This window comes from Ambystoma mexicanum, chromosome 10, assembly GCF_040938575.1.
Source record: "Ambystoma mexicanum isolate Mex_15411 chromosome 10, UKY_AmexF1_1, whole genome shotgun sequence".
NCBI classification, from domain to species: domain Eukaryota; kingdom Metazoa; phylum Chordata; class Amphibia; order Caudata; family Ambystomatidae; genus Ambystoma; species Ambystoma mexicanum.
This window is the reverse complement of record NC_090932.1, coordinates 621154437-621181295: the sequence shown is the minus strand read 5'-3', so window position 1 is coordinate 621181295 and position 26859 is coordinate 621154437. Positions and strand designations below refer to the sequence as shown.

Here is a 26859-nt window from a genome sequence, read left to right as displayed (position 1 = left end):
ACCTTCACCCTCATAACGGACCATCAGGCTCTGCTGGCCCTCTTTGGCAACCCAAAAATCAAAATGCCTCCATGCATCGAACGATGGGGCTTCCGCCTCCAGGAATACGACTATACAAACATCCACAAACCTGGAGGCGATGCAAACCCAGCAGACTATCTGTCACGACACCCAGACGGGGCGTCCGACACCACAATGCATGGAGAAACTGATGGATACATCGCATATGTATCTGTCGCTAAACGCCCTTCCCCCAGCCATCACAGCACAACTGTTTGCGGAAAGGAGCAGGGCTGACCCCACCATCAAGGCAGCAATACACCTCACCAACACGAACAAGTGGCGACAGGTGGCCAACGAACACTTTGAGCCAGGGGAGGGGGGGAAGTCGACAGAAGAGACCTAGCCAGAATGGAGAAAGTACACAATGAACTAGCCACAACTAGCCAAGTCACGCTACTCAGAGGAAACCGCCTGGTAGCACCCAAAAGCCTAAGGAAGCCACTGGTCATGATCGAACACGAAGGCCATCGAGGCGTGCCAACACAAAAAAGATATTGCGGAACCAGGTGTGGTTATCCCACATGGACACGATTGTGGATGACATACTAAGACACTGCAACCCGTGCCAAGTAAATGCAGCCAGCTCACCACTCTGCCCCCTGCAGATATTTTCCACCCCCAGATGGACCGTGGCAGCGCGTAGCACTCGACTTTTACCACTGGAAGAGGGAGGCCACCCTCTAGTGGCCATAGACGAGTATTCCCGATTCCCACTGGTGAAGCACATACAGTCCACAGCCTTCCACCATGTGGTAGGCATAATAGATGAGCTGTTCAGCGGGTGGGGCATCCCCAACACAGTGAAAACAGACAATGGATCCCCATTTCAGGGACAAGAATTTAAGAAATTTGCGGCACACCTTGGATTCCACCACCAAAGGATCACACCACTATGGCCCCAGGCCAATGGGATGGTGGAACACTTCATGGCGAATATCAAGCGCATGCACCAGAAAGCGGCGACAGACCAAGCTTCGATGCCACAAGCCACCTCACAGATGTTACGGAGCTATCGGCATACCCTACATGAGGTGACCGGCCGCACCCCAGCCAAACTCATGATCAAGTACAAGCCACGATCCCGGCTTCCCCAACTCGAGGATTACACGCCAGAGGAGGACGACGAGATACGACAGCGAGAAGCAGAGAAAAGACAAAAGGCCAAAGAATGGGCTGACAGGAAACGGAAAGCCAAGGAACCCCTGATCCCAATAGGAGAAACCATGCTCGTCAGGCAAGCCCAACGCCGGTAAACAGACTTGAGACATCGGCCCGAGCCCATGATAGTGACGGAAGTAAAAGGACCCACGGCCACCGCTTCAGGAGACCAAGGTGAAATAACCCGAAACGCATCATACTTCAGGTGAATGTTCCAAGTAGATCAGACCGAGGACATGCCTCTAGAGGAAGAAGATCCCGAGGACCCAGAGACTCCCCCAGACCGGCCCGACGACAGGAACGAACGAACCGGACGACCTCACAGGTCGGCCAGGAGGCCCACCCGGCTCATCGAAGAAATGTAACCACAGACTCAATCGATAAGTAAGGGGGGAGGTGTTGTGGAAGGAAAAGGACACAAGCCCTTTAAGGCAAAGTGAAAGGGGAAAGAGGAGGAGGGGTGTGGCGGGGAGGAGGAGAGGCGGGAAAGCGAGAGGCGGCAGTTAGATCTTAATAAAGTTGGAGTCAAGACGTACTATGTAGTCTGCATCTTATTTGAGGTCTACATAGCCCGTAACACCCAGCGGGCAAGGGGCTTGATGCTCTGCCCACATCTTGTGGATGCATTTCAGCATAAGCACTCTCTCTACAGGGGCAGTTACAGCAGCGGAAACCCTTTTGCTATTTTCCTGATGAGCATCACATTCCCTTTGATTAATGTTTTCCAAGTGACTACCCAGTCCCAGAGTGCCATAACATGTGTCCGGCTTCCCTCCACGCACAGGGTTTTGCCGAGTGTGCAGATTGATGGATCACTAAAAAATATCCCTTAAAATTACAATTTGTTCTATAACATTCCAATGACTCAGAGATATTAGAAAATAATCTACTGTAGAGGTCGCCCTTTGCCTTTTAAATGTTACAACCCTCTGGTCGATCCCACGGAATTCTCCCATTGAGTGATCGCAGCCCCAGTCTAAGAGCCAGCTGTCGAAAATAAGTCCTTCACTACATATCACCTCCTTGATAATATGTTAACTATTTCATCGCTTTCTCTTAAGTGGGTGATTATAAACATTGATTAATAACATTCTTTGTACAGTATTGCAATATATTTTAAAGGCTTGCAGGGATAATGCATTTCTTATGGTACCTTCTTCAACTCTAAATTAATGAGGTTGTAAAGAAGACAGCCAAACCTTCATACGCTCTCCCTCTGGAATTCCTACTGGCTTTAATTTGTTAGGCAACGTACCCGTCCAAAATTAAGGTGGTTTCTGCCAATGTTTCTTTGAGCATTATGATGTTCAAACTTTGCAAACAGGGCACAGTATTGTGAGAGAAAGAGTGTGTGCCTTTAAGGGGGACGGTGATGGAGGAGGAAGAGGAGGAGCCTCAAGGGAGTAAGAGGGAAGTTAGTTAATTAATAAAGAATGGTGAAGCAATGAGACGGGTCTCCGTGTCGTCCTTTGGGTACGTGGGTCAACCCTTAACAAGTGTATGCATTATTAATGCTGGATTGGGCACCTGCAATGTTCCTAAAGATGAAGACAGCGCCAGATTATTAAAACTAGATTTTGGTGTTTCAATCCTAGTGGTTCGAACAAGGCCAATACGGGCCTCCTTCAGGTCCTCTTCTAGCATATGAGATGCTGTTAGTCGATCAATGTCCTTAATGAAGGACAAAAGAGGAGAATCTAGCACTGGGCCCTTCGTCACAATCCACAATCGCAGGATCACTGATGGTACTTCGATCTTGTGATTCTCCAGAGCTTCCTCGCAAGGGAGATATCTTTGCTGGAGGAGGTACATTGTTCTTCCTCCAAATAGGGAGAGAGACTGGGTTCATAGGTGCTTCAACATTTTCCTCCTCAGTACTATTATGTATGGAAACAACAGAGCTCGTAAGGTAGAGGAAGGCTGGTGGCACATTGAAAAGTATAACATGTTTGGTTAATGAAACCTGCTGGCCTTAACATGCAGATTCCAAAGGATCAGCTTGTTTCTCATCCAAGTTCTGTTTCAGCTCTCCTTCTAAAATGATCGAGTGCTTAGTGCCTAGTTAAAGGACTCAGGCACATTTTCTGTCTTTTACACTTTGGGCCTGATCACGTGTTGGGCAGTATCCTGGCTGGGATACTGCCCAACTTTATTTGCGTTAGCACCCACCCATTCAGCGGTATTACTTCCGGATCACGGGTTGGGCACCAACTGTAACTTCCCATTCCCCATTGGATCCAGCGCCCAATGGGGAATTTCCGTCACAATTACTGCGCGGATATACCGCTGGCGGTAGTTGCGCCAAAAATTGACATTTTTCTGGTGTGTTTACCCCCAGCTCTAAACACGTCAGACTCAAGATTGGGTGGAGACTGTTAACGCCGCATTTAAGGGCTACCACCCAACTCGTGATCAGGCCCTTTGAAATGGTTTATAAAAAGAATTACACTATAAAGAGCAATGCCTATCTGCCTCACTGCTGCTGATCTCTTGCATTCCAAAGGGCCTGTTTGACGATTTCATCAAGTCTTATAATGGTGTAAGCAGATTTGGGCAGACGCAAGGTTATATTACCATTATTCACAAGGCCCCACATAGTGTAACTACAGAAGGCACTGAAGACCCTCATCTGATATTGAATGCTGAATCACTGACAAGCCCCCCCCTACTCCAATTATTGCTTTGCTCCCCAGTCTTGCAACTCTGTGTCCACCCCTCATTTTCTGTGCATTGCTCCTTTGCTAGCCAGCGAGGTTTGGATTCTAGAAATCCCACTCAGACCTAATAGACAGCTGCTCCATCTATGCCACTTCCCACAATCAGAACATGGTTCATGCTTCAGGGTCAAACATGTTTGTACATTATTTTCAATGAAGCGGACCAGCTCCAAACTGAGTTGAACGTTTCACATTAATCTCGAGAAAATCGTGAGAATATGCAAGCGCAAAAGTGCTTCACAAATTGAGAACTTCAAACTTTATGCTAATCGATTTGTCCAGGAGTAGGTGGCAAGTATCCATGGTGTCGAGTAGATCCCTGTCTATGTTGGTCTAGATCTCCAAATGCACACCCATTTTGTGATCCCACAGAATAGACGTTGATGTCAGCATTATTTAAGGACGACAAATCAAGAATTTAAAAACGTCTGTAATTCTAAAAGTGCTTTATGACAAGGAACTGTGGTGGAAAATGTATGGGGAAATTAATAAAAAATGGAAGCAAATACATATATTACACTTTACACATTGGGCCTCATTACAAGTGCGGCAGACTCTAAGACCGTTTCCGCTGCCTGAGATCCCAGTGCCACTGGGGCATTATAAGTACCGGTGGCCCGGGTTATCAAGCGGCGGAAAATGTGAACCCCCATTCCCAGGGAGTCGCATAGGTGCCGGTGCTTCCACGACAACCATGCCTATCAGGGCCGTTGCGCCCCGCAGGTCAGACCTGCCGTGTGCAACGGCACCAGCAGGCACAGTTTTAGTTTGCCGGTCCGGAACGGGTGCGGGTACGTTGCTGCCGGTACCCTTATTTCCGGACCGCAGACTTGTAATGAGGCCCATTACCTCTTATCGCTCTGTCAGTGGCTACTTCATTGTTTATGTCAAAACTGTGTAAAATACAACTTATTGAAGTGATGCCTAATCACAGGGTTTCCCCAAATAGCAGGTGCAAAATTGTAATTATTCTATGTTTACAGATGATGATGTCCTCCTTTTTGAGCCTGCTGGGCATCCTGGGTGGTGTCTATTGCGCTTTGATCGCCATCTTTGCTGTTGCTGAGGGTCCTCTGATTTGCAAAGAAGGAAACCAAGATGTGTCTAGCTGTGACTTTTCATTGAGGAATCTAAGGTACGTTCTAGGGGCTGTTTCTCCTGAGTCCTCAATAAGCTGTAATGATTGTTAAAATGTTGTCCTATCCTGAGTTTTGCTGGCCATAAAAGAATCTCAGTCCTTCAAGGGAAAAAACTGTTCTGGCATTAAAGAAACATGTTTAAACATAACAAGCCCCTTGCATCAGTTGCCATGAGTGTCAATGACCCCTCTTCATTTGTAACTAGCCCCGGTCTCAATCAGAGACAGAGCACTCATAGTAGACCTCATTGTAAAAAACAGTCATTATTCATAACCACAATGCGTGCTGGTGCACTACAGCCACCAACAGATCTGGTTCCTGATGAAAACAACCAGAACCAGAGTCCACAGCCACCATTATTACATTAATCTTAGGTAACATTACTGTCAATGCTCCACAGCCACCATTAGAACCACTGACACCAGTGCTTTTAGTAACCAGTACAATTATGCCTTGTGTGTGCATGCTCACAGAAGTTTAGTTAGCTCCATTATGGTTCTAGGACATCTGGAAGTGTGCTGGAGGGGTGGGGGTATCAAGGAGCATATGTTTTCCCTCTGGTATTGTTCCTGTGTGTTGAATGAGGGAGATCATTATGCGTGTTTGGGCAAGACATACACACACAGAACCTGAAAAACAAGCTCAAATAACAACAAGCAAAGGTTGCACCTTTTTTAAATGGGCTTGTTTGAGAAATGCACGGGTCATCTTATTGAAAACGGTGACTTGCATGTTTGATGGGGGCTGTGCAGGAGTGCAAAATATGCGCTGCTTAGACCCTTTGTATATATTGGTTTCTGGCACACAGTCCAGGCGCTAATGTAGGACTGGCCGAGCAGCTTTGTATGCTGGTCAGATAGCACAGCGAGTAGAGCGCTCGCTTTGCCATCCGTGCAGAGGTTCGAATCCCGGCAGCGCCAAACTCAGCCTTTCATCCTTCCGAGGTCGATAAATGAGCACCACACACCAAGCAGGGCTCAGAGGGTTCGTAGCGCTATATAAATGCAAAATTATTATTATTGCCCAGTGCAGACCCTTAAACCCCCATAACTGTGTATTGATAAAAAAGAGATCAACGCATACATCCCTGTAGGATGATAGAAATGCAAATGTGACAGTAGTGATCCAAACAGCTTCTGTCACACTTGAACATACATGACAGGGTCAGGGATGACCTTGTCATTTACTGTGTACCCCCTTTGCCTTTTGCAAAGAAGCACATGGAAATTAATGTCTTTTCTGCTCATTTCAAGGCGCATCCCATTATTGAATTTTAAATTCTCAGGAGAGGGCAGGAGCCCTTCTCCCTTCCCTCCTGCATCCATGTTCCACGTACCAGCAGAATCCGCCGAAGCAGATCCCATCGACGCTGTATGAGTGCTATGTGCTGCAGGTGGCTGTTGTATTCCAGCCCGCGGTGGGCGCACGCGGGGGCTGGAAGGTCCGGGCTAGGCCGCGCGGCCTGTGGCGCAGCGCCAGCGCGAGCTGCAGGGACAGACACCCACACGCGTTGCTGGTCTGCCCCGGAACTGCCTCCCAAACGCGGGGGCGGGGCTTTTATTAGAGACGCCCTGCGTCACCGCGTAGCGGGACGCAGGGCGGAACATAACATTCCTCCTTTATTATAAAACAAACACACACAATACAACTGCAATCAACTGGACGTTCACCGGTAGTCTACGGGGTGTGTTGGCTACCACACATAGTCACTTAGCTTGGCTGGCGGCCTCGTGGCAGTTCTCAGGCCGTATCGCCCTTCTCGGGGACTACCCCCCTTGGCCCCTGATCTGGCTCACCTTCATTGGTGGTGTCCTCGAGGCTAGGGGCATCCGGCGGTTCCCAAGTCCTGTCCCCCGCTCCTGTCTCGTCCGGGATGGATCCAGGCTCCTCTTCGCTGGACCGAGCATCCTCATCCTCCCGGTGGTCCTCTTTGTCTGTCCACATGGTGTGGGGCACCGCCTTGAACCACGACGAATTCCTCGTCACTTGACGGCGTCCTCGTGTCACTGTCACCATAGTTCCGCGCCGATCACTGACGGTCCATGGCAGTTCATCGTATCTGGTGTCGAGTTTTGCCTTGGTGGGGTTGCGTAGCATGATGACTTGATCCCCTACTTGATGGTTGGACGGCCTGGCTCTCCTCTTGCCGCTCATGTGGGCATTGGCACTCCTTCTCCTCATTTCTGTGCGTTCTTCGTTGACCCCGTCCGGGGTCCTGCTCGGATGGTGCGGAATCGAGGATCTGATAACGGTGTCGAACATAAGGTCCGCCGGTGGTATACCGGTTGTGCTGTGGGGGGTGACCCGATAGTTTCTGAGGAAACGGTACAGATCAACTTTCCATGGGCTGGCATTCGCCTTGGATACCCTTAGCACTTTGTTAATTGTTCTCATGAACCGTTCCACATCCCCGTTTGCCTGGGGCCATCCCGGCATGATGTGGTGATACTGTATATTGAGTTCTTGCAAATAGTTCTTGAATTCCACCCCTGTGAACGGCGGCCCGTTGTCGCTTTTGATGGAGGTGGGTAATCCGTGAGTTGCGAACATCTTCTCGATGGCCGGAATGACCACTTCCGCCGCGGTGGATTCGACTATTTCCACTTCAGGATAGCGCGAGTGATCGTCAATGGCCACCAGTAGGTAGAGGCCTTCTCGTAGCTTACAGAAGTCAATGCTGATTGCCTCCCACCGAGAGCGGCCGCGTTCAGCCGATAGAATTGGTTCCGGTTCTGGCGGGGCTCCCGTTATCTGACAGGATAGGCACGTGCTGATTAGGGCCTCTACACGTTCCTCGATCTGGGGAAACCATACCCTGTGCCTTATGCGGGCCTTTGTTCTAGCCAGTCCTTGGTGTCCTTCATGTGCTAGGGCCACAACCCTGGCTTGTAGTTTGAGAGGAATTACGATGCGGTTTCCTCGGAGTATCACCCCCCCTTCAGTGATCGACAGATCTTGCCTGACTGTGAACATGCCGGACAGAAACCCTTTCGCTTCCTCTGTCCTGTTGTGGGTGTGTCTCATGAAAGTCTTCCAATCACTCGAGATGATGGCATCTTTCACCAAGTCGCAACAAGGGTCCTTGTGGGTTTCCGACTCAATTTCCTCGATGCTCACCGCCTTAGGCCTCATTGCGCGTACCACTTGGCATATGTGTTCCCCAGTCTCTTCGGCCACTTGGATCTCTTGGTGGGTCGCCGCTCGCGGATGTCTCGAGAGAAAATCCGCGGGGTTTCCACTGCCTGGCTGGTAGATGAGATCAAAGTCGTATTGCTGAAGATGTAGGAGCCATTTGGTGATTCGTGCCGGAGGGTGCGACGATGTCCCCATGAAGATGGGCAGCAGGGGTTTGTGGTCCGTGATTGTCGTGAACCGACGCCCATATAAGTAGAGGTGAAAATGCCGGCACCCCCACAACACGGCGATGGCCTCCTTTTCGATGTGAGAGTACCTCTGTTCGGTCTCCGTGAGGGCTCTCGATGCGTACGCTATCGGCCTTTTCTCCCCTTCCTTTGTTACCTGCATCAGGATGGCACCGAGCCCAACCGGGTTTACGTCCACGAACAGTTCAGTGGGCAGCTCGGTGTTGTAATATGCCATTTTGGTGTCGACAGACAGGGAGTCTTTGATGCTTTCGAACGAGTCCTGGCATTTCTTCCCCCAGTCCCACTTGGTGTTGGCCTTCGTCAGTTCCCGTAATGGCTCAGATAGGGTGGCCAGGTCTCGGATAAACCTCCCGCAGTAGGTGGCCATGCCTAGGAAACTGCGTACTTCCGTGGGGTTCATCGGTGGGCTTGTGGCCTGAATGTCTGCGACCTTCTGGGGGTCGGGGGAGATGCCCGTGCTGCCAAACTTGTAGCCAAAGAAGGTGATCTCTGATCTGAGGAACTCACACTTCTCCCGGTGTATGGTGAGCCCAGCCTCTTGTAGTCTGTCCAGTAGGGTTCGAAGCCTCTTGATGTGCTCTTCCGTGTCGGGGGCGTGAATCAAAATGTCATCACTCACATTGAGGACACCAGGGATGCCCCTGTTGACCTCTTGAATGGTTTGCTGGAATACCTCAGCTGCCGACGATATCCCGAAGCTCAGGCGTTTGTATCTCCGCAGCCCCAAATGCGTCGAGAATGTCGTGATATAGCGAGAGTCCCTGTGGAGCTTGAGTTGGTGATACCCCGCCTTCAGGTCAACCTTAGAGAATACACAGGAACCCGTGAGGTCAGGCACGATTTCATTGATTGTTGGTGTGATGTGGCGCTCTCTTTTAATGGCAGTGTTCGGGAGGCGCATGTCTATACAGATCCACACTTTTCCAGGCTGTTTGGGTTTCCGCGTTACCACCATTGGCGAGACCCATGGTGTGGGTCCTGTGACCTCTTCTATGATGCCGGCTTCTTCCAAAGCCTTGAGTTCCTGCTCCACTTGCTCTCTCATGTGGAATGGGGTTCTCCGATGTCTTACGGCCTTGGGCTGTACTGTTTCATCAATGTGTAGTTTGATGGTTTTGCCCTTCAGACAGCCTATTCCCTCTTGCAGCTGGGGGTATTGCCTCAGTATGTTCTCCACCTCCTCGCCCGCATCGACGTGGCAGACGAATTTAACCACTCCCAGATCTTCTGCTGCGTCCCCACTCAGGAGGCTTTCAATTCCTGCCCTCACGACATAGACTTTCGACCATAGTCTATTTTCACCGTGTTCCAGCATGGTGCGGAATCTGCCAATCACTGGTAGGGGCTTCCGGCTGCCGTATGCGTATAGCAGCGTGTCTGTGCTTTTCAGCTCTGGTGGAGGGTTTAGAGTCTGGAATGTGCTTGTGGGCATCACATTCACTGAGGCGCCTGTATCAATGGTCATAAGGATGCTCTGGTTTTGGACGGTGACCATGCATTTGCGCCTTCGGGCAGATTTTCTTTGCGGTCCTTGACCTTGGCTCAATGCATGCACCAGATATACCTTCCTTCCTTTTCTGTCGTTGTCTTTACTGGGACTCTGCTGCATCGTCGAGACGTCATCCCCTTCTTCCTCCGTGGAGGAGTTGGCCACTGCGACCCGCCTTGCATTGGCTTGCTTCTTTTTCTTGGTCGCATTCTTCTCAGGAAGATTTTGTAGAGGCTGGATGTTTCTGCCCGCTGATCTGCATACATTCGCATAATGATCCTTCCTGCCGCATGCTCCACACGTGTTTCCTTGTGCGGGGCAGTTGCGACGGCCATGTCGTGGGCCACCACACCAGCCGCACTCTGTGGGCCCAGGAATGCGCGGTTGCCACCTGTTCTGGCCATATCCCCTACTGTGATCATCCCTCGAGGATGGTTTGTTGGCAATCTGGGCCACCATGGCTGTGTTGAGGGTAGGTTGCAATCTGTGTAGCGTGGCCTCCATGTTGGCCGCTCTGGTGTGAGCCAGTTCCCTTTGGCGTCCGAGTTCAAGGATGCGTTGTAAGGGAATACCTCTTTCGCTGAGGACCAGGCGTCTTAGTTTTTCTGAGAGTATGCCGTTGATAACTTGCCTCCTGATTTCCCTCTCCACATTTGTGAACTCGCAGGACATAGCCAATTTTCTCAATCTGGTGTGATACGCGTCTAAGGTTTCGTCCGCTGCCTGTATGGTGGTGCAGAAAATAAAAGTCTCGTAGTCCGGGTTTAGTTGAGGGAGAAAGTGAGCCGTGATGGCATCTTTCGCGCTTTGGTATGCATCTTGGCCATCATCAACATTGAGGGAGTTGAAAATGCGCAATACCTCGTCACCCACACTGAGCAGTAGGTGTGCTTTCATCTTCCTGGCCGCCGTAATCTCCTTGCACTCCATCGCCATTTCAAACTTCTGGATCCACAGCTGCCATCTGGGTCCGCTTGACGATGGGTCCGTGAAGGGGTCAAACGGCTGGATTAGAGTTGACGACCCTCCTTGCGTGCGCAGCTGGGGGGATGACAGCGACAGGTTTGCTGCAATTCTGGATGGCGTGGTGGGCACAGGGGTTGATGTGCCGGCCGCCATGTCGACGTGTACCTTGTCGGTGTTGTCGTGATTCGCTTAGATCACCGCCAGTGGAAATGCGCCTTCTCTGGACGTGCTGCGGTCCCCAGCCACTGAGTGATGAAGCGCAGGACCTGGTGTCTCCATGTTGTCCTGGTTGGCAATCCGTGTCGCTGCACTCAAATGGGGGGGTGCCAGATGTTGAAATGGCTCCACCATGCCCAGCAGGAGATCGTAGGGCGAAGGAGAAATGCAGAGAAAAAAAAAAATGTTTTTTTTTTTTTTTTTTTTGGGGTGGGGGGGTCACGCGAGTGATCCACCCCCCACCGAGTGTCCAAAAATTTCACCGCGATGGCTGTGGGCCATCGGTATGCTTTACACGCCGAGCGCGTGTTGAACTTCGTTCCGCCTCGTCGCCATTGTTGTATTCCAGCCCGCGGTGGGCGCACGCGGGGGCTGGAAGGTCCGGGCTAGGCCGCGCGGCCTGTGGCGCAGCGCCAGCGCGAGCTGCAGGGACAGACACCCACACGCGTTGCTGGTCTGCCCCGGAACTGCCTCCCAAACGCGGGGGCGGGGCTTTTATTAGAGACGCCCTGCGTCACCGCGTAGCGGGACGCAGGGCGGAACATAACAATGGCCACAAATTGCGTGCATCGTATGCCCACAGCACCATCGCTGCCCAGATATTGCTATACGAGGCACCATCAGCCTGTTTTGGGCTTTCCTTGTGCCGTGCCACACTAACCTCCATGCAGCGACCGACCCAAAATGGCTGCTGCACTATTTTCTTAATGTGTTGCTAGGCAACGAGCTCTACTTTAGCAGAGCGTATCCGCTGGCAGGCAGAAACCGGCCCTCTCATGGAAAGGCCAGCGAGAGGCAAGGCCCTGTTTGCCCCTGTGGCCACCACACCATCCACACCTCAGGAGAGAGCAGGAGCCCTTCTCCCTTCCCTCCTGCATCCAACATCCACGTTCCATGTACCAGCACAATTCGCCGAAGCAGATCCCATCGACGCTCTACGAGCGATTTATGCTACAGGTGAGCACAAATTGTGTGCATTGTATGCCCACAGCACCATCGCTGCCCAGATATTGCTATACGAGGCACCATCAGCCTGTTTTCGGCTTTCCTTGTGCCCTGCCGCACTACCTCCATGCGGCGACTGACCCAAAATGGCCGCTCCACTATTTTGTTGATGTGTTGCTAGGCAACGAGCGCTACTTTAGCAGAGCGTATCCGCCGGCCCTCTCGTGGGAAGGCCTGTGAGAGTCAAGGCCCTGTTTGCCCCTGTTCGCCACGGGTCACAAATAGTCCTTTACCAAAGTGGCACAAAGGGGAAGCAAGTCCACCCATGCAGAGCCCCACTCCGGTTGTCCGACTTTGTTGCAGCATTCAGGTAATGCGTTCCAGATGATCTTTATTGACAATAAGCATTTTCCATCTAGTGAGGCAGCTAACGAGCAATGGCTCCAGTGAAGCACCCTAATCGGAAAATAGGTGGCTAAACATTTGGCGGCACAGCCCTCTCCTAACTTTGTAGACCCATAGTATCGAATGTATAATATTTCCCATATTACGGAGCTAACAGCTATATCATAACGTTGTTACTTGCATATTCTGTATTATCGCACACTGGCATGTACATATGAATGTACTTCCGAACCACCCTATTTTAGTAACCGTAACTAATTTGCTCCCGCCTTACTGCTAGCACCTGAGTCTGCCCTCATCTTGATTCACTACACCTGGTAGTGACCTGATCTTTATACCTATTGTGATTGACTTAACCTTGCCAGAATTCCCCAACTTGTATATGTGTTAATCAAGTAAGCTGCTGCACTGCCTCCATGTGACACTCGCTACTAACTGCATTCTTTGTCAATATTCCAATGCAACTGCTGCCGGTATGGATTGATGTATCAATGATTGTCTGATAGTTTCAAAATCAATATATGTGGCTAGACTTAGTATGTATTGAAATACTGATGACTGTCTGGTAGTTTCACAATCAGTACATGTGCATAGACTTAGTATGTATTGAAGTACTGATAACTGTCTAGCAGTTTCATAATCAGTGTACATGCCTAGACTTAGTAACTTGAACTGACACGGCCATTACATTGTACAACCTACTGTGTCTCGCCCCAGTGATAGTGTAACATTGCTATATCGAACGGCACATTAAGATGTACATCTCTGTGTTACTCCTGGTCTCCCTTATCCCCTTATTAGCTCTGGGCCCACCAGCTACTCCATCAAACTCACTAGTCTACTAGCACCTTACTGTAAGACCATAACAAACATGACAATTACCTTGCTTACCACTCCCACTTTATCTCACCCTAACAACCTTGTCTATAAACAATTGGCAAGTAATTTGAACCCTTTTCGGGGACCACCCTATGCCTTTATACCATGTAACACTGCCCTGAGAAACATAAGGCTCCGTTCTAGGCTAGCTAACCAATTCAAATCATTGGCCAGCTTCCAACCAACCTAGACTTTATGAGAAAAAGCCTACATAATAGGCAAACCACCACTAGAGAAAAAATCCCACTCATCTCCTTGCCCTCTCACTCCTTGCTCAACCCCTCTCTTACAAAAGTACGATCTACCTTACCTATCATAGATCTAGAGCCAATGGGAGGTTCTACTAGACTAGCTTCTACTAGTCCTTCACACCATCCATCACCAGATAGATTATCCGCCGACCTCAAGGGCTCCCTAATAAACGCCAGATCTCTAGTCACACATGCCACGGAGCTATTCGACCATATCCAGACTGAAAATTACGACTTTCTGGCTATTACTGAATCCTGGCTACATGCCGCTGCAGGCCCTGCCCTCATGCTAGCGATTCCCAATGGCTATACCATCCTAAGAGCAGACAGATGCGAGGCTAGTGGAGGAGGCATAGCTCTGATTGCCAAATCTAACCTATCCTGAGACTAGCCCCAACATCAAATCCTGCGAAACCTTCACAGCCAAAATATCTATTATCAACTCCCAAACCCTCACCATCCACCTCATATACAGATCCCCAGGTCCCATCGGCTCATTTGTGGAGGACATTTCCACCATTCTTTCAGAGAACTTAATAAGTACCTCTCAAGTCTTACTGTTAAGGGACCTTAACTTGGGCTTAAATGATCCGAAAAACGTTGAAAACACTCTGACTGAACTTGGCCTCACCCAGAGTGAACCTACCCACACACAACAAAGGGAGAATACTCGACTGGGTGGCAGATTATAACGGCAATGCGTTAATTTTGTCTATAATCCCCCAGGTCTGGACAGACCATCATCTCCTGACATTTACTTTAGCAACTAGAAGGCCCACTGCCGAACATACCCTTTCGGCTCACACCATTCCTACAAGGAACAAAAAGAATATTACAACTGACAAACTATTACCCCTTATTCTTCCTTCCCTCAACTCTCTACCGGAGAGCATGGAGCCTAACTTGTTAGACAATGAGTACAACAAAATCATGTCTGCATCACTTGATTCCATTGCCCTACGTATAATGAGACAAAGTAAGTCCAAAGCCCACCCCAATTCATGGTACACTCCACACTTGAAATCACTGCGAATGGAAAAAAGAAAATGCAAGGCCTCTTGGAGATTACTCCCCTCCTTGGAAAATAAAACTAACCTCCACAATATATCATCTCTAGACAAGAGGGAAATACTCCTGGCCAAATGTGAAACCTATAACTCCAGAATCTCGCAAGCTAACTCGAGTATGAAGGAATTATTTGTAATTCAGCAAGAATTAAAAGCACCTATCCCAGTGCAAGACAACTGCGTGAAAGACAAATCCTGGTTTTCAAACATTCAGCAAGCACTAGCCAATAAAGTCATCACCATCCAAGATAAAATTGCAAAAAAAAAGCCTCCATAACCACCTCAACCTCACTGAACAACCCCCATGCCTTCTCATAGCTCCGCTCTTCTGCCACGCTTCAGTTTCTCTAAAGTCTCTATTCTTGAGACTGAAAAAGTCATACTCTCCCTTAAACCTTCGAACTGTCGGGGTGATCAATGTCCCGCCCAACTCATTAAGGATACTTCAAGAGATCTTGCACCTTTTATCTCGAAGCTAATTAATGCCTGATTCACCTCTGGCATCATCCCAAGTAACCTTAAAGAATCTTGGGTACACCCCGTACTTAAAAAAACAGACACTAGACTAGGCCATACCCACCAACTACCAGCCAATCACAACAGTGCCATGTCTTCTTAAAATCTTACCAACCAGCTACTAGGAGCGCGTCAATCAGGCTTTCGGCCACAACATGGTACGGAAACAGCCTTAATTGACCATAAGGCCCAAATCGATGAGCTCAGGGATAATGGGAAATCAGCCCTACTTCTGCTTCTCGATCAATTGGCTGCATTTGACCTTGTGGACCACAAGGTCCTATGCAGCCATCTGGACACAGCAGTGCATTTCTCTAAAGAAGCTATAGTCTGGATACAATCATTCTTAAGTAACAGGACTATGAGAGTCTTCTCACCCACAGCAGCCGCAGACCCCATCCCCATCACTTGTGGTGTGCCCCAGTGATCATGTGTCTCACCTACATTATACAATATATTCACTAATCCCCTTTTCGACGATCTGAACCGTCTTGGCATCACCTACACTAACTATGCAGATGATACTCAGATTCTCCTCCCTCTTTCTGGGGATTACGTTAAGGATTTGGCCTTGGTGAATAGGGTATATCTCATTATCCAGGCATGGATGGCTGCACATGGTCTATGCCTGAATGATGACAAAACTGAGCTCATCATCCTGGGTACTACCTCAAATCTCAAAAACAGGGCCCTACATATACCACCTTCAATATCGATAATAACACTATTATAGTCGCCAACAAGGTAAAAACTCTAGGTTTCTACCTTGACTCCACCCTCTCATTCGCCAAACAAGTAAATTCCATGGCGTCCGCCACTGCATGTACCTGAAAATTAATCAGAGCAGGTAAACCATTGTTATCTAGGAATAGTTGCATTACCCTCGCCAGAGCTCTCATATTGTCAAAACTGGACTACTGCAATTCTATTTATATCGGGGCCAACAAGCACATTATCAAGCAAATTCATACTCTCCAGAACTACGCCCTGAGAGCGGTCCTTGGAATAGCAAGGAGAGAGCACATCTCTGAGACCAAAAGACAAAACAAATGGTTATCTACCCATGATAAAATCTGGCTGAAAAACTGCCTCACTCACCCACAAATGTCTGAACAATGATGTGTCCTGCTACCTCAGACAGAGTCACCAGAAAATCCTCATTAAGCCCACTAGAACAGCCAAACTCTCCAAGGTTGGGGGCTGCAGCTTCCCTGTCAAGGCCGCTCAGCTTTGGAATGCCGTACCTACTTAAACTTCAGACAGAACCTCATCAACTAGCTTAAAAACAATGACCAAAAATGCCTCTGTTCCATACATTTCTGCACTGTAAATAGTTTTCAGAATGTCGTGTTGAATGATGCCCTTATCTGTATAGCCCCTTGTTGATTGCCTCTAAATACCTCTATTATATATGCTGTTCTTGTAACTCCTTTTATGCATGATGTATTTGCACTTTCTTGATTTGTATATTCCACCGATGTGTAACCAAGCTGCAAGATTTCTTGATTCCAATGTGCCCTGATACCCCAGGGTCTGGCACGCAATATAAATAAATAAACAAACAAACAAATGCACATTGAAATGTACAGAAATGCCCCTTATTTAGACAAATGTGCAAGGTGGTGGAAAAGGAAATCTAAATGTGTGTAAACCTGATGCCCACAGTCAGATGCCCTTTGTGAATAGGGCACATCTTTTTTGGCACATCTGATGAGGTGCACTGGCACATCTCATCACTTGCGCCAAACACATGTTGACCATCTGGCATGCAGAGTCAACACGCACACAAGCTTGCAGAGTGGTATTTCTTTTTGTAAAAGTGTATGTATTGGATTATTTTATTAAAAACTGAGGGAGACACCATCACGTACCCTTACTTGCATGCTGTTGGGTCCCCTTAATGCAATTTTTGGCAGGCTCAAAGTGGAGAGTAAAGCTGAAGAGTAAAACGAGGTGAAATTGGGCCTCATTACGACCCTGGCATAGCGGTGTCAGCCTCCATTGACCACCCCATCCTCTTGCTGTGAGGAAGAAACATACCCCAGGACCTACCTACTAACAACAGAAAGATAGACACTGGTTTTACATTTGGAAACAACAAATCACAATTTATTGGAGCATACAACACGGGAGTAGTCCCAGCCCACAAACATCATGGTTCACAACCATCCTTTCAAAGTGGCCCAAAGTTCTACTGCTGAATGTTCTCGGTGTCCCCTTGCCGCCCCTGGCTTCCGCAAGGCACCAGACATAGGCTCCAGCTTTGTACTGCACGCAGTACTTCCTCCTCGGGCCACTGAATCTTGAAGGTGAGGAATCTCAAGTGTCCCTAAGGGACTCAGTGCCCTTCGTCCGATTTTGGCTCGCGTGCGGCCATCGGGAAACCTGCCCATGGTTCAAGCCGCGGCGTACTCTCCTCCCTAGCTAGGACTGCCCCAAACTCTGCCACGCTTTGGGGGTGGCCCCTCCGCCGCCCCCAATGCCCCCATGCTCTGTTCAAACTTACCATGTTACTAGCTGCACCCAGCCTTCAGCAGGGCCACCAGGATGGCCGTGAGGAACAGATCGTTCCCTTTATTCGACAGATGTACTCCGTCCGTCGCATAGTGTGAAGGAAGCGAATTCAGGCAAGTGTGCCTCACAAAACCAAACCCCTCTGCCTTTGCAAACCTCTCAATCCCCTTGTTGAGCCTGCGTCGGGACTTCTCCATACCACTGTGCGAGTCCGTCCCCCGCCATTGCAGCCTGGGCACAACCTCTGACCAGATGATTTCGGTGCCCGGCAACTCCTGTGCCAGGGTACGGAGGCCGACCTGTATTTGGGCCCACAACCGCCCCCTTCCCATAATGGCCAGGTCATTGCCACCTAGATGCACCACCAGCACCCTGGGCGCAGGCTTCCACTACAACCTTCTGTGCACCGCAGGTAACAATTAGTGCCACCGCATCCCTGACGTACCTAACCAGACCACCTTGTTCCTTTCCATTGCCAGGTTGAGGCCCAGGTGCCATTGGCGGGCCGCTGCCTCCGCCCGTGTTATAAAGGAATGGCCTACCATCCATACGCTCTCATCTGCGGGTACAAAATTAATAAATTATCATTTGGTCAGAGCAAAGAAAATTCGGTCGTAGCAAGCAAACGGGAAAAACACAAATCCAATAACCTCAAATCTGTCCCATTTTTGATGCAGCAGGTTCCCCTTATGTCCCACCTAGCCCGGATTGCCTGCTCTCCTGTGGCCTCACATACAGCTGGAAGCGCTTTGACTGCCATCTCCCTATTTTCTGAATGGCAGGTCCAGGTAGGTCCAGGTATAGGCTGCACCTACACGAAAACTGTGAGAGGACCAGCCCTGCCCCTTAACACCCACTGCCCCCAGGGTGGTTGATAAAATCTTCCTAAACTGGTAGTTGGTGAGTGGAGTGCCGTTTTTGTGCATTAGGAGGGGGCCCAGATGCTGGGCTCTCACAGTCATGTAACTTCTCAACAAAGTGACCGTGCAGCTGCTGCTGCTGGATTGGTGAAGCACCACCAGCTTCCCTCTTCCGCTCTGGTCTGTCTTGCAGAAGCGCAGTTTTATTATTAAGACCTACTTGTCATCCTCTGGCCTGAACTGTACATCACCCAATGCCAGAGCCCTACCAGAGAGATCTCCCTTTCCTGCTGCCACCAGTTCACTGATCCTAAAGGCCCCAAAGAATGCTAGTGAAAATGCTGCCCTGAGCAGTGCCACCTCGAAACCATCAAAACATATCTCAGGCAGTGCACCCAGTAATTTCTCAAGCAATTCAAAGCTAATGGGTTTCCGGGTGTCGTGTTTGGGCCCCTCCACCCGGCCCCATCCCTTCAAGGCTGTGCGCACCACAAACCCTTTGGTAGGATCACACAACCCTTGCAATTTGCAATGGAAAGCAATGGCCACTAGGTGGCCCGTTGCCCAACACCTGCTCTTACCGTTACTATTAGCCCAGACAACAAATGCCCCTACCTGTTCTTCTAGGGAAACTCCAGCAATTTCTTGACCCTCAATCATGCTGACAAACTTACCGTAGCACTGCCGGTAGCGGGATCTAACGCCTGGTGTGAGCGATCGCTCCCCCAATTTCCAGAGCGCCTGGTCCACGTCACTAGCTGCCACCATTCGTCCCTGAACGCCACTCCCTCCACCTTTGCAGTTGGGTGTGCTGCCCGGAACTTGCGCCACTGAAATCGAGAAAGAGCATCAGCAGCCATGTTTACACCTTGTACATGCCTTGCCCTGAATTCAATGTTCCTTCTTAAGCATGCCTCCACCAATCTCCTGAGTAGGCTCAACACCGCAAGGTAAGAGGCCGACTGTAAGTTAATGGCCTGAACCACAGCTTGGTTATCGCACCAAAAACGCACCCTGCTGTTGCCCAGTTGCCTGGGCCACAGCATTAGAGCCAGGACAATGGGAAATAGGCTGCGAAGTTCAACTTTCCTAACAGCTGCTGCACCCTTTCCGATGTGGTCCTGTCTTTTGCTAAAGCCGCTTCAATTTATTCAATCAGCTCAGACACCTTCTCTAGTGGCAGCCTGCAAGACCCCTTCCTGGTATCTATCTCAATCCCCAGCAAAGTCAGCACCTCTGTGGGGCCCTGTGTTTTCTCAGGCGCCAGTGGAACACCCATCCTGGCCATCAAGCTCTGAAATTAAGTTAAAGAGAGCCCACAATCCTTGGATCCCTCCTGACCCATAAACATGAAGTCATCCAGATAATGGATCATGTCGCCCCTTTTTTCCACCTTGCGTGCTGCCCACTCTAGAAAAGTGCTAAATGCCTCAAAATAAGCACAAGAAATTGAGCAGCCCATTGGCATGCATTTGTCCACATATAACTGCCCCTCCCAATGAAACCCCAACAAGTGAAAGCTATCCGGGTGGACCGGTAGAAGTCTAAATGCAGACTCAATGTCTATCTTTGCTAAGAGTGCGCGCCGCCCAGTGACAGCGACCATCAGCATGGCCTGATCGAATGAGGCATAGTGTACCGAGCACCGGTCCTGGTCCAGCCAGTCATTCACCAAGTCTCCTTTTGGGTAGGACAGGTGGTGGATTAGCCTAAACTTGCCTTTCTCCTTTTTGGGCACAATTCCAAGAGGTGAGATAATACAGTTAGGGAGGGGGGGTTTGGGAAAAAGGGCCCGCCACACGGCCCAATTCCAACTCCTTGCCAATTTTTTGTGTCACCACCTGTGGTTGGTTGAGTGCAGACGGCAGGTTCCTTGCCATCCGCCCTGTCAATCCCCGTAGGGGATTTTAAACCCCTCAGAAAAACCTTCCCACAACAAATCCCTATTCCCCAATCTTGGGTACTCCTGCAAGAATTCCCAGAGCACCCCTTTGTCCACTGGGGATGGGCACATCGCCAGCCCCCCGTTACTGGCCACCTTTATGCTGCCCCCCTGCCCTTGGAGCCCCTTCTGTCTTAAAGCAGGACGAGATAGGATGGCTAACTCCACACTTGAAACACTGATGGGGAAACTTGCACCTGGGCCCCCAAGTACAGGAGCCTTTATTGGATGAACGACATGCCTTACCTGCCATGGGGCCCTTGCGTGCTCGATCGCCCCCTTTCTGTCCCGGGGGGGGGGGGTGATTGAAAAGGGCCGCCAGTCATTCTTCTTATTGTGCTCCCCTTTTGCATACCATGGCTTCTTAGATCCCTTATACAGCTCGTCATTAGGCCTGCTGGTCCTATTCTTACCTCCCATGAAGGCTACCCATGCCTCCATATCCTTCTGATCCCAAGTAATTTCTGGTACTAAGGCCATTTTCCTCCTAAATGCCCTATCATAGTCGATCCAACCCGTGGTCCCATATTGCCTGTATTCCATCGTAATTCAAGCTGGGGAGGCACTGGAAAGAGACTGGGCTCCAGTCCCTCCCCAGCTTATAAGCAGTCCCCAGGGCGAGCCGGAAGCTCGTGCCCTGAGAACTGGCTCCCCCCTTCCTGCGGGAGGGGTGGAGAGACCCTGTAGAGGGGTGGGGTGGCCAGAGGGGCGTCCCGCTATGTGGGATGTCCCTCTAGCGCCCCCTGCGGTGGCTTGGACAACCTCTGAATGGGTTAACGGGCTCCGCAAAAGGAAGCGGACCCGTTAAACCCGTTCCGCCACATTGCGAGGTTCCCTCGCGGGACCCGGTAAGGACGCCTGGTAAAGCCAGGCGTCCTTACCGGGTCCCGCGAGGGGAAGTGGGAGCAAACAACGGGCCACTCGTAATCGGCCTGTTGTTTGCTCCCTCTCCCATTCCCATTCAGCCCTATGGGGGCTGAAATGGGAATGGGGAAGGTCCGGGTCCGGGTTCCTGGAGGGAGGAATTACCGGGCTTCCGAAAATTGAATGGCCCGGTAATTCCCCATTCTGGGAACCCGGACCCGGATGCGATTTCGGCGGCAGCCATGCTGCCAATAGCGGCATGAATACCGCCGAGGTCGTAATGAGGCTCATTGCCTTTTCTCTTCAGTTTTACTTTCAGAGTCCAGAGATATAAAACACTGCCTGCAAATACGGTTTGCAGCCAGTGTTTTATAATGTTTTCAAATGGAATCCACCTTGTCATTAGTAGATGCTAAACCACTGCCGTCATGGGGGACCCAACAGCCCCTGGTGTGCTGGGCCCTTTGCTTCTTCGAGAAGCTTGGCGGTGGGGGCGGTGGGGGTCTCTCCCATTTTGTGCTACGCCACTGTGCTAAACCAAAGCTTACTTCATTGGAATGTTTGCTTTCATGCCTGCATTAAAATCTCATGCAGCTGTAAAACCAAGGTCTCTTTGGAGACAGAGGAGTAAAGCAAAGTAGAGATGCTGGCTCCTATTTTCTGCCCTCCTACGCCTCAGACTGGCACAACAATGAGCTGGAGTGGAAAATCAAAGCATAAAAACAATTGTACGCTTGCATTGTAAAATGACCCCCAATGGAGTTCATGTTTGAGTTCCAAAGTAATTCGACGGTGCGGACTTGTGTTTTTGCACTTTGGCTGCACAGGTCATGGGCGACGAATTTCGGTCATTTGCACGGCACAGTGCAAAGATTTGGGTCACAAGGCGTGTACAAGCACTTTTCCACTCCACTGTGAAATGAAGTAAACGCTGCCTGCCAAGTACGTATGGCAGGTGGCGTATGCAATGGAGTACGTAAAGGAGGCGGGCTGCATAGGGTCCCCATCATTTGGGCCCGGATGAAAATGCATGTGGGTGCAGATGGTGAAGTATTTTTATGACAGAGAAGAAGGGAGCGGCGGAAATGCAAGTTGCAACCTGCCCCTCCTCTCCGCTGTACAATTGAATAATTGAAAGAAAATGTGGCGTGGCTTGAATGAAAGGAACCTTTCATTTGCATTATCCCACAGAGCAAAACGAGCCCCTATGTCTTCTTTGACATTGCTTACGTCTCCCTTCGCTTTCTCGTTAACTGCAAGTAAGTGCATTATTATTTGAGCAAATATTTGGGCTCTCGAGCAGGTTTTAAGAAACAGCTTTGCTGGTTGCATTAAAGCATTTAAGAAAGGTTGTATGTATATTCTTCTCAAGCTAGCACACCAGCCCAGTTAAAGAGAGAAATGTATTGTACGCTCTTTTAATCCCTTTTTTCGTAAGGTTACTTCACGTTCGCCTAGCTGCAGCCATTTGCTTATGCGCATTGGGAAAGATAACTGAAGCAACCCCAGTGTGTGCAACCGCCAGCCTTCAGCTTATTATATAGAATATATAAGTCCTCGATTCTCAATTTATCCGGATTTTATGGTAACAGTGATAGTTATCTTTGTAGTTTCTCTCCAAGGTTTCAAACGCGCTAAATCTTTTTTAAAGAATTCTTGTACCTTGGCCAATACACTGGTTGGGTTTTGATATAATTAATCCTGAAAAGTTGTTCAACTGAAACTCAAAATAAGGTAAAGGGATATTGGGATCGTCTTGCCTGAGTCTAAGGTTACCCACCATAGGACTGTAGGTAGAATTTTTGTCCGGATTTCCACTGGGCCTATGATCCAGGGGGAGGCGTCCTTCATAAATACCCCATCCACAGTTAAGGGCCCCTTTTTGGTGGCCTTATTTCTCTCATGACTTCCGTTTGTTTTTTTGTAAATGGGTGGCTTGACCCTGATAACCCAACCCACACCCTAGACCGTGCTGTCACCCCCCCCCTGTCTTAACCCCCCCCCCTCCTTTTCCATTTTTTTTAGCGTTTTAATGTTTTATGTATCCTCCCCTATAACCTCCCTGTCTGGGGTAGTCAGGAAGGAGTCGTCAAAAAGGGTGTTGTCGATTTTGTTAGTTAAAATGACTTCTAACCTTCAGATTGTGGCATTAAAACGCACGCCCCTGTTTCTGTAGAGGACAGACTTCTCTTTCATCAAAATGCAAATGAAATCTTCTTGCCAATGTGTTTTGTTGTCAAATGAACGCAACAACATATTGCTGTGCAACTGGGTAACTCAGATGATTAATCATACTGTGTCTAGTTAAGTCATTCTCTGAGAAATATGTCTCTTTCACTCCAGGGCTTTTGAACGCTCTCTGATAATAATTAACAGCATGTGATACGCTGTAGTCAGGTACTTTATGTAACACTCCGACATATACGTTATTAGATCATCCAAACAAATTCCTGTTTTTTAAACGTTCAAAGGAGAAAAGCACAACTCAAAGTGGAACCACTTTGCAGGGCACAATGAACAAAATGCCACAAATGACATTTCCTTCCATGACCCCTCAGAATACCTAAAACGGGCTATCGGCTTTCCATGACCAAATTGAGCCGTTTCTAATGAGCCCTAAAAAACGTAGATGCACTTGTCAAGCATTGCTCGGCATTATCGCCAGATGCTCACAACTTGTGGCAGAGATTGACGTTATCTGAAAAAGTACTTGGTCCACGCCAGAATTTGCCAACAAATGCCCAGATGGATACTACCAGTGCATGCCCAGGTACACACGCCATTGGTAAAAGTGCCCTCAAATGTCCAGGTGCCTACAACAATGCTGTTCATTTTCATCAACACTCCTGGTACTCATACGAGTACCACTGATTGACATCAAGGGCCTGACTCATGGGATGTATTTGTCTGGTTCAAAGTGACTTTGCCCTGCTGAAAAGTGACTTTGCCCTGCTGAAAAGTGACTCAGCACTGCTGACACAAACCCTGATTCATGGAACTGTGCAGTGTATTTTTTCAGTGCAAAGTTAATTTTGTACTGCAAACATACACTTTGCACAGTTTCATGAATCAGGTTTTGTGTTAGCAGTGCAAAGTCACTTTGAACTGTGCAAAACATTCCGTGAATTGGGCCCCAAATGTCCACGTGCTGAGCCCATGGTTCGGGATTGCCAGCAAATTTCCTGGTGCCCATCGCCATCATACCCCTGCATACTCACTTCATTGCAATCAAATATCTAGGCACTCACCCTATTGCTCAGTATTGTTATCTAATTACCAGGTGCACTCTGTACATGCAGCTGGCTTCATCGTGATGCCAATGCGCAGGGGTTTTCTCGTACCCCCTGGAGACATGGAGGAGCCAGCCGAAATGAGTATTCTGGAAAACAGACCCACACTGCCTCCAAGTACTGGGAGCAAGAGGGAGGAAACAAAAGAAAAGAAAGTCTGTGAATGTAGCACCAACATCACGTGCGTGTATATTTGCAGACACGGGGGACGAGGGCAAAGGTACACACTGCATAGGCCAAGATGAGAAGAGGGAGCAGCATCGGGTCAGATAATGAGAATGTACACATTCTTTAACGTTCACCTCATCATGATATGCTTTAAGATTCTCATTACGCAACATGTCGCATGTTTTCAGAGAGCAGCCACCAGTTCTCTCAGAGTGAACAGCACAACCTGTGTTGCTTGCTTTCCATTATGTAGAAATTCTGCCTGCCTTTGGGTGTGTGTCCCCTGTGACAGAGTCACTTCTAGGGGTGTGCTGGAGGAGTACTGCGGGTATCTGAGGGTCAGGGGAAGCTACCCACTCCAGGATGTGACCCCTAGAGGTGGTTTTAGGAGTCCATTCAGCCTCCCCTATCCGTCTATGTCCCAAGTCCCAGAGTCAGCCTGGCAGGAAGAATCCAATTGGCAGACCACCAGGAGATGTACCATATGGGAGGAAGAGAGAAGTAACGCTCAATACAGCCCCATGATAGGGAAGTGTGAGAGGTCCAGTGCACAGGGTATCACAAAGTATCGGTGTGTTTGTGGAAGACACTATTCAAAATGTGGCAATCCGCAAATTTACTTAAAGAGCAGAGGAACACTAACACATGCTCCCAAAAGTCAGGAGACTCCACAGGTGGAATGCAGACAGGATTTCAGAAAGAGAGATGGGTTTCAAGAACTTTAGCGAGTGAGCAAGGCACATGTACACAGCTTGCCAAGAGCATTGATGCCAGGACGCTGTCACAGGCAACACAGAAAGCTGGGACGCAGGGCTACACAGCTGCCATATTGGTCTTGCCTGATCCCAAGATGGCAACCGGCATTTTTGAGATTTCAGCCTTAATCAAGTCATTCGCGACCCCAGGCAATTAGAGAATGCATACCACATGATTGTAGTGTGGAAAAGAGGGGACACACAGAGGAGGGGCCATAAACATTAGCAAATCCAGTGACACAAAAGTAACAAGGACCCGGCCAATTCCTGACATTGTTGAGGTGTTTGAATCTAGTAAATCAGTATAAACAGAGGCAGAATCAGACCCTCATTCAGGGAGTTAGGACAGCATTCTAAAGAATCAGTGTGTTCATGAAGAAGGTGTCAGGATGAGCCAGCTAGCCGAGTCTCTAAGAGTGATTAAACATCAAGGAGAGCTTGGTATAAGAAGCCAACCGTTGGCTTTGGTCCTGACCCTGACAAGAGCCAGCAGCCTGTGAGGACAAGGAAATGGCCAAACCGCTGCCAGCCACATACTTAGATCAAGGGGATAACGCTGAGCTTGTGAAGGAGGGACTCAGCGCCCATGATGGGGTCACCACTACAATGATGAATCCAGAGCCTGTGGTGGGTTCACAACTTCGAAGGAGACCCTAGAGGATGTGGTGGGCTCCTGCCTAGGAGGATGAACTTCAGCTGGGATGTGAGAATTGCTGTAGCTTGGAAAGCAAACAAGCTGGAGTGAGACCCTCCTGCAAGTAGACTTCTGCAGGTGGACCCTAGGGCAAGAGGGAGAGTTTGATCCTCTAAAAGAGTATGGGAATTGTGCTCCATTGCACGTGCTCTTATAGGCACACACATTGATTATGGTGGCCGTCTTTTGGTTGGCACTGCTCAGAAGTGTTTGAGGAAACTGCAAATGATACAAAACAGTGCACTGCGCATTGTGTCTGAATTCAAACAAGAGCACACATCACTCCAGCTTGTAGGGCACCACACTGGCTCCCGGTAGAAGAGCGCCTGAATTTTACAATCCTGGCCATCACACAGAAATGTATTTATGGCTGAAGTTCTATTTAGCTGAAGAATAGGATTCAGGAGAGGCTATGCTCTACATTGCTGAGATCTAGTCAAGTTACGCTGCTCCAGATACCACGAGCCAAACTTGAGAGAGCAGGAAGACGATCCTTTGGTTGCTGAGCTCTGACACTCTGGAAAAATGACCTGTTAACCTGAGATTGGATTCCTCTCATTCGTCTTTTAAAGAGG

At 49.2% G+C, this 26859-nt stretch overlaps 1 protein-coding gene across 2 annotated transcripts in view; it reads left to right on the top strand.

Annotated features, from left to right (window-relative positions):
* The window catches only part of TM4SF20 (transmembrane 4 L six family member 20), a 104541-nt gene that overhangs the window by 66848 nt on the left and 10834 nt on the right, over positions 1–26859 (top strand). The window contains exon 3 of one of the 2 annotated variants that reach the window (XM_069618203.1): positions 4922–5073. In XM_069618203.1, coding sequence (XP_069474304.1) covers positions 4922–5073 — 152 coding nt within the window. Of the gene's footprint in view, positions 1–4921; positions 5074–22457; positions 22637–26859 lie in introns of those variants that run through there. The other variant, XR_011276048.1, reaches the window with a different exon arrangement.